Source organism: Chionomys nivalis, chromosome 15, assembly GCF_950005125.1.
Source record: "Chionomys nivalis chromosome 15, mChiNiv1.1, whole genome shotgun sequence".
In the NCBI taxonomy this organism is placed as follows: Eukaryota; Metazoa; Chordata; class Mammalia; order Rodentia; family Cricetidae; genus Chionomys; species Chionomys nivalis.
Genome location: NC_080100.1, coordinates 20,117,963 through 20,130,698, shown reverse-complemented (window position 1 = coordinate 20,130,698; position 12,736 = coordinate 20,117,963). Strand labels below are relative to the sequence as shown.

The window sequence follows — 12,736 nt, the reverse complement described above, 5'->3', positions numbered from 1 at the left end:
ATAAAGATATTAGCTTTTTAACCGATGCCTCACTGTGTAGCTTAGGCTGGCCTAGAACGATGCACTGTTGAGCTCTGTCTTGCTGTTACAGCCTCCTAAGTACTTGAGTTCAGTCCTGCTTCAGCCGCAAAAGTGCTGAGCTCAGTTTTCCTGCTTCAGCCTCCTTAGTGCTGAGCTCAGTCCTGCTCCAGCCTCCTAAGTGCCAGACAAAAGGTTTGAATTACCACAGAAGGCTTCAGTAAAAAATGTATTATATCCACAACGTATTTCAGACTTGGGAAGTAAAATAAATGCTTGCTGACACCACAAAATTAATAAAGTATCTTTAAAAAGAAAAAAATAGTAGCACTATGTGTGACAGTGAATCTTTGTTTTCTTTAAGTGGGTGTGTATATTTTCATTTCTTCTGACCATTTTACAACTAAATCAGAGAGTTGGCAATGGCAGGATGCATAATGTGTTGTGTTCTGTAGCGGTCTCTGGAACACGCCATCCTGGCCTTCCTTCATGTGGTTCACATTCCCTGAAACCCACCAATTAGTTGGGAGCCTCTTGGAAAAAATTAAGACTGCTGTGGCTGATAATTACCTGTGTTCCAGACAATGGGCCCAAGAAGTCACAGTTTAGAAATGTCCCAGGTGCTTCTGGTTTCTCCTGGTTTGTCTTGATTCATCGGTGTAGGACACTTACTTGTCCCTGGCCGTCGTGCAGCTGGTCTGCTGGTGAGCCACTGTGAGCCACAGCTGGCGAAGCTCGTCCGTGAGGCGGGCAGCCTGTAGTGAATGTTCAGTTAGCAGTCCACACACTGAAATCTTTACTTTTAGCTGAGATGCTACAGTCAGAAACTCGCAGGATGAAGAAACTGCATTACTGTTGGTGTGATTAATGTATATCCTTGAGATGGTGAAAGGCTCATTTTTGTAGCTAGTGAAAGAAGCCAGAGTTGTCAGGATAAAAGGCTCATATGGGAAGATAATCAGGACTACATTCGGAAAGGAAATGTGGCGGTCCGGTGTATGGACATGATGGGAAGTCGTCACTTGTTTCTTTCCACTTACGCACAGGTAGTTCGCTCTGTTCCGTACTCTTCAGAAGGGCGCCTGTTACTCACAGGGCGCAGTAGGCACGGCACTCATTTCATCCTGTGCAGGACTCGCTCTGAAAGATTGCCCAGTAGCAAGGACATTGGGAAATTTATTAAGTTTTTCAAGCCATTACGATCACATTAAATACTTTCTTGCTGCAGACTTAAAGTAATTAATGTTCCTCCCTGACAGTTCTGCCTCTGCCTGAGAACACTTTGGTCATTAGTGAACATGCTTTAAATTCTTACCGAGAGATGGGATGATAGATTTGTAGGCTATGGCCAAAGTCTCGAATTTACTTCACTCCCCGACCCACTATCCTCATAATTTAGAAATGATTTTTAATTTTTAAAAACTACTTTTTGGTGTTTTGAGTCAAGGTTTTATGAGCCCAGATTGGCCTTAAACTCCTGATTCTTTCTGCCTCCACTGCCCAGTGCTGGGTTATGTGCCTCTGAATCACAATGGCTTCTGGGGATACTTGAGGGTTTTTTAATGGTATCATGTTATGTTGCTCGGGTGGGTCTCGAATGGCTAGGCGCAAGTGATCTTCCTACCTCAGCCACTGGCGGAGCTGCAAGTGTGGGCGCACACTGCGTCTGTAGGTGGTAGTGGTGCGGTGTGGTAGCGCCACACATAGACGATCGTCAGCACTCCTTGTACACACAACGCGCTTCTACTGCTAATGGGCATTCCTGTCATTTTATGTTTAGGTTACCTGCGATCAGAATCGTCTAATTTTGGATGTTTATTTATCAAGCTTAGTAGTGAGATTTTTATTTTTAAGAGATGTACATTTTTTAAAAGTTTTGACATTATTTTTTGAAAATGTGAAGGAATCTCTACAAATCTGTCCCTTGTCATCTGGTTATATTTGTCAGCTGGCTGGGCAGGCTGGGAACCTACAGGTAGGAAGCTCCTTGTCCTGCATCCACTTCTCGGGGATCCAGGACATTCTGACGTTCAGGGCACCAGGCATACACACGCTACACGTACTTGCATATGTATGAAGCACTCATATACATAAAATAAGTAAATCTTAGAGAGTCAGCTGTCTCTTGTATCACCGTAACTTTCAATTTAAGTGTGTACTTCAGGAGTATAAATGCCACTGAAAACCAGTGGAACACTCAAATGGAGGCATCTGTTTTAAATAGTGGTGTGCTAGTCATTTGATTGTGAGCCTACAGCAGGCTAAGCCTGCACGTCTTTCCCTGTGCCTGGGAGAGGTTAAGGGAAAGGTGCATCTGCCCCGGCAGCCTTTCTGGTTTCATCCTTAAAGGTTTCTGTGTAGACTGGAAAGAAAAAGATAGAATCACTGTTCATTATGCCAAATGGTGGAGACTTTCAGGGATGACCTTCCAGCGTTCAAATAGTGTAGTGTTTGTTTGGTACAGCTGCTATGCCGTTTTCTGATTGGAGATAAAGCTTCCCTAGAAAAACAATCCGATTAATCTCTTTCCTGCTTAGCTTAAAGTCAGGGCCTCAAGACGTCTTATGGGAATGCTTGATCTTGACATTCTTTTCTCCCCAGAAACCAAGCTCTGTCCGCATTGATCAACTGGATCGTGAGCAATTCAACCCCGATGTCATTACTTTTCCAATTATCGTCCACTTTGGGATACGCCCTGCACAGTTGAGTTATGCAGGAGACCCACAGTAAGATATTTCTCAGTGTTTGTCTTGGCCAATTTCACCTTCTACTAACAACTGAATTAGCAGAGGAGAGCCTTTAGTGGACATCTTCCTTTTAAAAATTAAGACTTGAAACAAACCATGTTTCCAAATTTGCAAATTAGGTTCTGGTCGCTTGTGAAGAATGAGTTTCTTTACATATTTGACTGCAATAAATTACTCAGTCGATTACCCCCGACAGTCTTGTCACCAGGAGTCCTGCATGGATTTCAACTCGAGGGAGCTCCTCCTTTATTTGTCATTATGACATTTCCTTGTTTTCATTTGTTTGTTTTGTTTTGTTTTTAGTTTGCTCAGTGCCTTTATGGGAAGTAGCGCTATATTGGTTCCTATCGTGGGGGTATTCATAGGATCCCATACAGAGTCAAGGGTTGTGTGGGATGTAGGAGCTCTATATTCCTACTCTTAGAATTCATATTGCTTTGCAGATGTGGGCTTTTCCAACTGGCACATTAATATTTTTCTGGGAGAAATGAGGATATGTGGGAATGGAGATAGATAGGACCATTATATTTTTCAGGTGTGTTTGGATTCCTACCTTTTAGACAAATAAACAATTTCCTGACTTAATTTTAAAAAGATGGATTCATACTGGGAGAGAAGGGCATGGGAGATTTTTAGTTCGTAACTGCAGTTCTGGCTGACATATATTAGAAGAGGCTAAAGGGTTTTGTTCTTTTTCTTCCCTCTTTGGATAAAAGTATGAAGCAGTGAACCAGGCACTGTGTAAGTACTTCTTTCTTTCCTCCATTCTCTGAGAACGCTTGAGAAAGACATGAGGCCAGGAAAGGAGCAGTTTGGACATGACAGGAAGCCTTTGGCAAACCCCTTCTTGTCAGAACAATGTTAGTAGAATGTGATTAGGCTCTCGTCAACTCTCATGGTGGCAGGACTGTGCACTGATGAAGGACTACGTAGTCTCTCCATTCATTGATCACTGTGATGGTGTCTGTTACGATCCCAGCTTAGCATGTCTTGGCTGCAACAGATAGGCTAATTTTTATTATGGTGAATTCAAATTGGTACATACCCTTTCCCGCCTCCAGCTGAACAGTTGATAGACCTGTGTGGCTTGGGCATCAGCGCTGGTGGGTTCTCCATTCTAGTGCTCTTGAACTGACCATCCCTATTGTAAGAAAGGGATTCTTTTTTCATAAAAGATATATTTTAAATTTAAGTAAACATTTCACTTATAAAGAGGTAGCACTGAGAAGTGGAACATGATTCCGTGTCTGAGTGGTTTTGTGTGTCTTCTGTGGAGTTGTTTCCATTTAGTCTGCTCCTCCTCTTTCTATCTAAATCAGCTGTCAGTCACGTAACCACAGGCTCCAGGTGACGCCTGGTCATGCAGTCCCTGAACTCTCAAACCATGTGCTTCTTTAGGATGAGCATTTTTTGCCACCAAAGTATTTAAAGGAATGTATGTATGAATGAGCAGGCTTATTAGAGCAGTTGGTTTTATTTTCACTGTAGATTTGCCTTCTCTTTGTCTAAGATGACGGTCTGCCCTTTTCCTAGGTACCAAAAATTATGGAAAAGTTACGTGAAACTTCGCCACCTCCTGGCAAATAGTCCCAAAGTCAAACAAACGGACAAGCAGAAGCTGGCGCAGAGGGAGGTGGGTATTGAACCCACCCCTGGCGGCTGATGGTGCACGCTGGGTTTATCTTCATTGCGCATCACTCTGGAGTTCCAGATAGGCAAGAAGGAGATTTTAAACAGATGGGCTTACTCCTCTCCCTATTCTCGTGTATTAGTTGCTTCTTAAAAACACTTTAGTATTCAAGGGGGCATTTTTTTTAACTTGACAATTTCATACATGTGTGCAGTGTTTTGATCCAGCTTACCTTTGTCCCTCCCCTCTAGCTGCTCCCAGATCCTTCTCTCCAGGTCTCCCTTGAAACTCTGCTTACCCTTTTTTTAAGCCAGTAGGTCTGCTTGGCACTGCTGGTACTTCCATGGGTGTAGGGCCATCTACTGGAGCACATTTTTACCGTTAAGGCCAGTTTCTTAGTAAATCACTGTTTTTTGAATCATATATCTGTCACTTCTTTTGGAATACCTTGGTGACTGCACCAAGGATTTATGCAAAGTGAGTGCTCTATTATTGAGCTGCACCCCAGCCTTTATCTATGCCTTCTGTAGGTAGAAAAAGCTTAAATCTTGTGAATCATCCTTTATCTCTTATTTTATATTGTATAACATTGGATCTTAGATTTTTGGGGTATTATGGTTATAAAAGACCATTCTCCCATAATTCTTTGCTAAGTTGGATATCTCACATCCCATGTTCTTTACTAATAAATACTATTATCGTCTATAGTCCACGATTCTATTTTAGTTTGCATGTTAAAAATAAGTACATTTAGCATTAACACAAACTTCTAGTGAAGTTTTATTCTGCTGTGGGTAGTACAAGACCTTAAAGCTAGGAAAAGATGTGAATTATGGCTTTGTCACTTAATATGACTTGAGCCAGTCAAAATCTTTCGTAAAGGAAGGCACTAAGACTGAGGGGCTGGCCGCACGCCCTACTGTGTACCCACAGCATTAAGGCTGAGGGGCTGGCCACACGCCCTACTGTGTACCCACGGCAAAAGTTGCTTGTGTGACTTTTGAACTGTCATTGAAAACCTGTCTCCTGGTATGTGGCCCTGAGTAGGAACTTGATGATGGAGGTAGTGGTAGTTACTGTTTTCTTTATGAATTCCTGGGATTTTTATTAAACTGCATAAATCCAAATACAATGTTTTGTACATGAAGGATAGTGAAAAGGAAGGCAATTTCTGATTGTGTCCCATGGGTGAAGTTTGAGACTGTTGTCTTTACCTTTCCCTCCTCTCTTCCAGTGGAGTCTCATTTTATAGCTGGGCCGTGCTCAGATTTGCAGTGATTGTGCTCAGGGCCTTGTGAGTTCTAGCATTACCAGTGTGTGCCATTGTGCTGGCTGGCTTCACTTGCACCGCCCCTTCTAAAATGTTACCCTGCATCAAGAGTGTAGTTTTGCAGACTAAGCAACTATCAGGTTGATTGTCTTTCTTAATGAAAATGCTCAATGTAGGGCTTGATATAAAAATATACTTTTTACATGATGGTTTCAGATCCCAAACCATATATTGCTTCTCATTTGTAAAAGCATATTGTGTTTAGACATGCTGGGTTAGTGAGGTTTAGTTTAGAGTTTTTGCCATGTGACTAATAGGAAGGATTGTTGTGTGCCTAGAACATCTCCCATCTTGGCCTTCACCTCAAATAAAATATTCTTCTTTTGCATAAGGAAGGTTTAGTGCCTGAAAGTAAAAAAATATTGCATGACTCTGTTTTCCGGTGCTCGATGTGTGGCTCTTAGTGTTGCTTCACGACCTCTGGGTTACTTACACTGAGCTCTTTTCTAGGAAGCGCTCCAGAAAATACGGCAGAAGAACACAATGCGACGAGAAGTGACTGTGGAGCTCAGTAGCCAAGGATTCTGGAAAACTGGCATTCGTTCCGATGTCTGTCAGGTGATGACATTTCTCGGAAACAGTTCTGCCCACATATCTCTTCCCACAGGCGTTGGCCGTGAGCTTTATTTCTGAGAGGTTCCTATGGATTATACCCTGATGGGAAACAGAGCACCAGACACAGGCTTCTTTATAGCTGTTCAGGTTTTGTTTATTTTCTGTATCGATGCTGTGTATGTTGTGGAGGTGCAGTAAGGACAAACATGCCTCTCTGGGTGACGGTGAGTCTGCCTTCAGATGCGTCTCCCCACTGCAGCACTCGTGTAGACCAGTCATACGGATCGGATCGTCACTTTAGATTCCTCTGTTGAGAGTTCTCTGTTTAGGTCTGTACTCCATTTTATTTTTATTGGATTATTTGCTCTTTTGATGACCAATTTCTTGAGTTCTTTGTATATTTTGGAGATCAGCCCTCTGATGTGGGGTTGGTGAAGATCCTTTCTGATTCTGTAAGCAGCCATTTTGTCTTGTTGACCGTGTCCTTTGCTTTACAGAAGCTTTTCAGTTTCAGGAGGTCCCATTTATTGTTTTTCTCAGTGTCTGTGCTACTGGGCTTATATTTAGGATATGGTCTCCTGTGTCAGTGCATTCAAGTGTATTTCCCACTTTCTCTTCTATAAGGTTCAGTGTGGTTGGCTTTGCATTGATTGAGGTCTTTGACCCATTTGGACTTGAGTTTTGTGCATGGTGATAGATATGGATCTATTTTCATTCTTCTACATGCTGATATCCAGTTATGCCAGCACCATTTGTTGAATATGCTTTCTTTTTTCCATTTTATAGTTTTTGCTTCTTTGTCAAAAATCAGGTGTTTGTAGGTGTATTTACACCTTTCTATTGGCATCTTTACTAAAAATATTTATTTTTCTTTTTATTTCTAGTTCTGAACTAGGTTTGAGATCACAGGGCATGGTTTCTTCAGCACTATCTGACTGTCCTTGTCCTTGCCTAGGAATTAAGTTTGCATAGCCTGCTCTGGTTTTGCTCATATTTACCTGTGAACACACACACACTGCTAATGTGTGACTTCTTCAGTCTTTGAACTATCAAATCTAGCTACTCTCCCTTTTCTCTCACATACTGGTGCTACCATAGTTCTTAGTCTTGCGCAATGTTTTTGTTCAGGGATCTTTGATTTCGTTAGTCTGTTTTTTATCCTTTATATTTATTTTTTAAATTTCATGCATATGTACAATGTTTCATGGTCATATTTATCCCCCACTCATCCCTCTATCCCCACCACCAATCTCTTTCCCATCCTCCTTCCCATCTTTATGCCTCTTTTTTTTCTTTTTTTGTTTTTTCTAGACAGGTCCTCTGTAGCTTTGGTGCCTGGCCTGTTGTTAGCTCTTATAGACCAGGCTGGCCTCGAACTCACAGAGATCTGCCTGCCTCTGTTTCCCGAGTGCTGGGATTAAAGGCATGCACCACTACCGCCCGGCTTCTTTTTCTTTTTTAATAGTGAATTAAGTCCAATTAGTGTGTATGTGTGTGGGACTGCCTACTAGGGCTTTAGGCTCTCACCAGTGACTTAGCTCCCCTCCTCCAACGAAACATGACCTTCCTCCAGCAGCCATTAATTCCATTAGCTCCTCTTCTAGGTGTAGGGGCATTGCAGGTCAGTTAGAATTTGAAAATTATATATTGCTATTTTCTCACAATATTACAAAGGGGCTTTCTTCTTCCTCTTCCTCCTCCTCCTCCTCTTCCTCTTCTTCCTTCTCTTCTTCCTCTTTCTCTTCCCCACTTCCTCTTTTCCTTCCTCCTCCCCTCCCTCTCTCTTCCTCTCCTTCTTCCCTTCCCTTTTTCTCTCTCACACTGTCACTCTTTCATATACACATACTTCACCCCCCCACAGACATGAACACACACATACACACACATACACAGCCTCACACATGTATACACATACTTTACCCCCCCCCCGCCACACACACACAGACATGAACACACTCACACAAGCATTTGCCTTGGATTAAGAGGAAAGTGAAGATGCCTGGTGATTGTAATTTTATACTGAACTGTCTACACCAGCTCTCTTGAGCTTCCTGCAGTTTTAAGTGGCTAGAAATGGTATGTTGACTGCATGCTTTGTGTTCAGTTTGTCATATTTTTAAATTCTGCATTTATAAAAACAAAATTTACGGAGTACCAATGGTGTATATCAGAATGGTGTATCTCTTGTGCCCTTGTTTAAAAACGGTGTGTTCATCTTTTTTTATCTTCCACAGGCACAGGAGCCCTTGCACGCGTAGGTGCTCGGTAGCTGCTCTACTCAGTTGCACTGGCAAGCGAGACGTTCTGTTGCTTAGATCCTATCGGCAGAACTAGTATTTCGTTTTAAGTGAATAGCATGAGACTGATTTCTGTAGCTTCGAGTAGCCCCATTTTCATGCGTGTTTTTAATAGTGCCGGCTTAAAATACTTCAGAGACAAATGAAAAGCATATGTCAGTCATTCTGTGGGCTGTGCTCATCCTCCAGCTTCTGATGAATAAGAATGATTCCTTCATTCTCTTGAGTTTTTGGGCAACATTATTAAAGAAAAGAAAAAGAGATGTCTTTCATGAAATCATGTCCCAATAAGGAATCTTTAGCCAGATGAAGAGGGTTTGAAGCAAAGATTTAAGTTCCAAGTCCTTGGGCGCCTTGACTGCCTAAGTGGGTTCAGAAAGGCTGTCTCTGAGTGTGTGATCAGGAGACCTGGAGAGGCTTTGGGAGGTCATGGGCTGAGACAGTCTTAACGGATAATCATGAGGTTTAGGGCTTTGTGAACACTTTAAAATTGCCTACAAAATTTTGCATATATGGAAGTTTTTCTAGAGAAAGTTTTTTTTTTTCTTAATTTGAGGCTCAAAAAGGTCTTGACCCTAAAATGTACAAATGTGTCTTCATGTATTCCCTTGAAATTAGAGACAAGGAAGCACAGAAAGGCTTATTTGAGGCTGTCCTGAATACTGATAGGCCCAGAGCTATTCCTTAGAAGATGCCCATAATCCTAGCATTTAGAAGCTTGAGGCAGGAGGATTATGAATTCAAGGCCATTCTTTTACATAGCAAATTCCAAATTAGCCTAAGCTATATAGCAAAGCCTTGGTTTTAAAAAATAAGTAAGTAAATAAATAAATCAATAAATACAGGCTGGAGAGATGGCCCAGTGTATAAGATAGTGTACAGGCAGGAGGACCTGTGTTCAGTGTCCCGGCACCCATGTAAATCCAGGCGATGGGGGGAGACAGGCAGATTCCTGGGACTTGCGAGCCAGGTGAGACTTGTATGAAAATGAAGAGAGTGAGAAGGAAAGCACCCAAAATGACTCGGGCCCTCAAACGTGTGTGCACACACACACAGACACAAACTCACGTAAAAGGAGGAAAAAAACAAAAAAATTTTACACTTTTTATCCATTTAAATATCCTTTGAGGTTAGCTACATTTAATATCCTCATTTTATAGGTGAGGTGTAGTAGGAGGCTACTTGTTCATTCCTGGCTATCCAGACCACAAAATAATCGCTTAGATAATATATTAGTTGCAATACTGCTTGGTCAATAGCTGGCTCTTATATCTTAGCTTCACCCTTAATCTGTGTATCACCACTTTTCTGTGGCTTACAGGGTAAAGTTCTGTCTGGCGTCTGTCTCTGGCCGGGCTACATGGCTTCTCTCAGACTCTGCCTTCTTTCTCACAGAATTCAGTTTACTTGTCTAGCTCTGTTCTGCTCTGCTATAGACCAAAGCAGTTCCTTTATCCATTAACCAGTAAAAGCAACACATATACAGAAGGACTTCCTACACCCTTTCCCCTTTTCTGTCTAAATGTAAAGGAAAGTTTTAACTAACATAGCAAGATTATATACAACAAAAGTTATCAAGCAAGAATTATTGTTACAATATTTATATCTATTTTATCTTTAATCATGAATAAAGAAAACTGTATCTATTCTTCAACTCCATCAAAGATTCCAGAAGGATACCTAAGTAAATAGGAAGTGAATTGTAGCAACTTCCAAAACTCTAGAATTGAGAGACATCTTGCTGCCTGGACAGTCACCCAGAGTTTTTCTGTACCATTGGAGCATCCATCTTCAGCCTACACACCCATGATATCCAGCATAGTTTTCCACAAAGCAAGAAATTTCAAAGACAGTTCACCTATATTACAGTTTGTCAATCACTTCTGTGTCCTGCAGAATGTCTGGCAGACTCTTTCATGAAGCAGGAACCGCAAAGGACCATCTCACCTTTAGGCATCTTCAGCAGTCATTTTTCTGTGGGTGGGTCCTGCAAGTTCAGTCAGACAGTTCACGCAAGAGCAGTTTCTTGCCCAAATGGCTAACAAACTCCATAAGTAACCTCTTTGGTGCCCGTCATCCTCTTGAAGTAGATTGGTGCTCCCAGGAGCGGATGAGTCTCATTGTCATGGAAAGTCCTAAGATCTTAACATTTTCAATGATATATTCTGAAGGTCGTTGAAAGAGTTGAAGAATCCCTATTCATCTGAAATATATCTCTGTACATCTAGAAAACCTAACATGACTATAAGCTTGACTACTATAGATGACTATCAACCTGTATTTCTAAATTATACATTACATTTTTAAATGAGCTGCACATACACAATATGTTAATCAAGAGCAGAAATATATATGTGTGTGTATATATACACACACAAAAAAAATTGACCTTAAATTTGTACCAATAAACCAAGATCCATACCAATGCAAATTATTCATATCTCTATAAACAGGCAGAATAAAAAAGCCCCAAGTCACACAGTGTGTGAGTGGTAGAGGCATTTCGGCTCCAGAGACTCAGACACTGAGTTCCCTGTAGACAGTTCTCCAGGCTGCCACGTAGTCTGTCAACTGCTTCAAGACTTTATGACATGGCATTTGGAAGGAGAAAATGGTTCTTGTTTTTTGTGGAATAGACAAGATGCTTTTATAGAGTTAAGCATATTGAAATATTTCTTCCCCAGCATGCCATGATGCTGCCTGTTCTGACCCATCACATCCGGTACCATCAGTGCTTGATGCACTTGGACAAGTTGATAGGATACACTTTCCAAGACCGCTGTCTGCTACAGGTGAGGCGACGCTGCCAAGTCACACAGTCAGCTTGCCGATTATAAATGGGGTGTTGGGTTCTCTTTGGAAGACCAGGATTTTTGGAGATAGACTGAATCCTCGCTTGTTCTCCCCTCTGTGCCTCGGTTGCTTTCTGGTCCTTTCCCTCACATATTTTTGAGGCCGTCCCTCCAAAAGTGAACTAATCTACCATCTGCCCATTAACAGTCGGTACCTCTTTCGGCATTCCCCTGTTTATGGCTCCTTTTTCTAGAGTCCAGATTCTTCTCCTCCCCGGAAAGAGGTGGCACTTTAGGGCTATTTTCAAAAGAGCTTGCAGTTCTGAAATTTGATTCTGAAGGAGCTTGATTCCTTAAACGTGCTGTTTGGAGTATTGTGACGGTGGTGCCTCCATGCTGGTGTTTAAACAGCTTATTTTGTTCAAACTCTAGCTGGCCATGACTCATCCGAGTCACCATTTAAACTTTGGGATGAATCCTGATCACGCCAGGAACTCTTTATCCAACTGTGGAATTCGACAGCCCAAATACGGAGACAGGAAAGTCCATCACATGCACATGCGGAAGAAAGGTTGGTGTGGACGACCATAGATAGCACTCTCACTGTTTGGTCTGCGCGGCTTCCTAACATGCAAATCCAGTCCCTGTCCTTGGAACAGTTTCCTGGTGGCTCCTTAATCCCCCCCTCTCTAGTGCTTCTCACACATACTGAGTAACATTCACTCTGGGTAACACCCTCTAGTAAAGGTGAATGAATATTTTAGAAAAATTTCTTCTATCAAATATTTTAAATACTTGCATGTAGAAGTTAACCTTTTAAAGTCAAATTGGGGTGAGAAAAATTCCTTTCTATATCTCATATGATGTCCTAAAATAGTTCTTATATTATTTATTTGTATCTTTGTGTTTTTTTTTAATAGGAATTAACACCCTAATAAATATTATGTCACGCCTTGGCCAAGATGATCCAACTCCTTCAAGGTAAATTTTTAGAAAACAGCTTTACGAGAAGTAATGTAATTTTCTCACTTTGCATGTACACTTCAGATGGTATGGAGAGTATACTCATAAAATTCTTCAACTGTGGCTGTCTAATTTCAGGACATTTTCATCATGTCATAACAAATGTCCTTGCCCACAAGTAGTCCTGCCCTAAACAACCGCCACCCACGTCTACGGCTTGTAGTTAATGCCTTTCTGAACAGCTCGTGTGGGCATCTTCATGCTCTGCTTCGTCTTCCGTGGCTTACTTCTCTTGACATACGATTTGTCTGCAGCAAATGCTCCTTATTTTCCCTCGTTGTTAAGTAATCCCCCGTGTGTGAGTCACTCAGTAGTAGTTGGTGGGCTTATGGACATGTGCTTTG

At 41.7% G+C, this 12,736-nt stretch overlaps 1 protein-coding gene across 3 annotated transcripts in view; it reads left to right on the top strand.

Moving 5' to 3' along the window:
* The window catches only part of Drosha (drosha ribonuclease III), a 104,370-nt gene that overhangs the window by 48,859 nt on the left and 42,775 nt on the right, over positions 1–12,736 (top strand). For 2 of the 3 annotated variants that reach the window (XM_057789562.1, XM_057789563.1), the window contains exons 17-22: positions 2,620–2,744; positions 4,299–4,398; positions 6,176–6,283; positions 11,262–11,369; positions 11,802–11,940; positions 12,290–12,350. In XM_057789562.1, coding sequence (XP_057645545.1) covers positions 2,620–2,744; positions 4,299–4,398; positions 6,176–6,283; positions 11,262–11,369; positions 11,802–11,940; positions 12,290–12,350 — 641 coding nt within the window. The remainder of the gene's footprint in view (positions 1–2,619; positions 2,745–4,298; positions 4,399–6,175; positions 6,284–11,261; positions 11,370–11,801; positions 11,941–12,289; positions 12,351–12,736) is intronic. The other variant, XM_057789564.1, reaches the window with a different exon arrangement.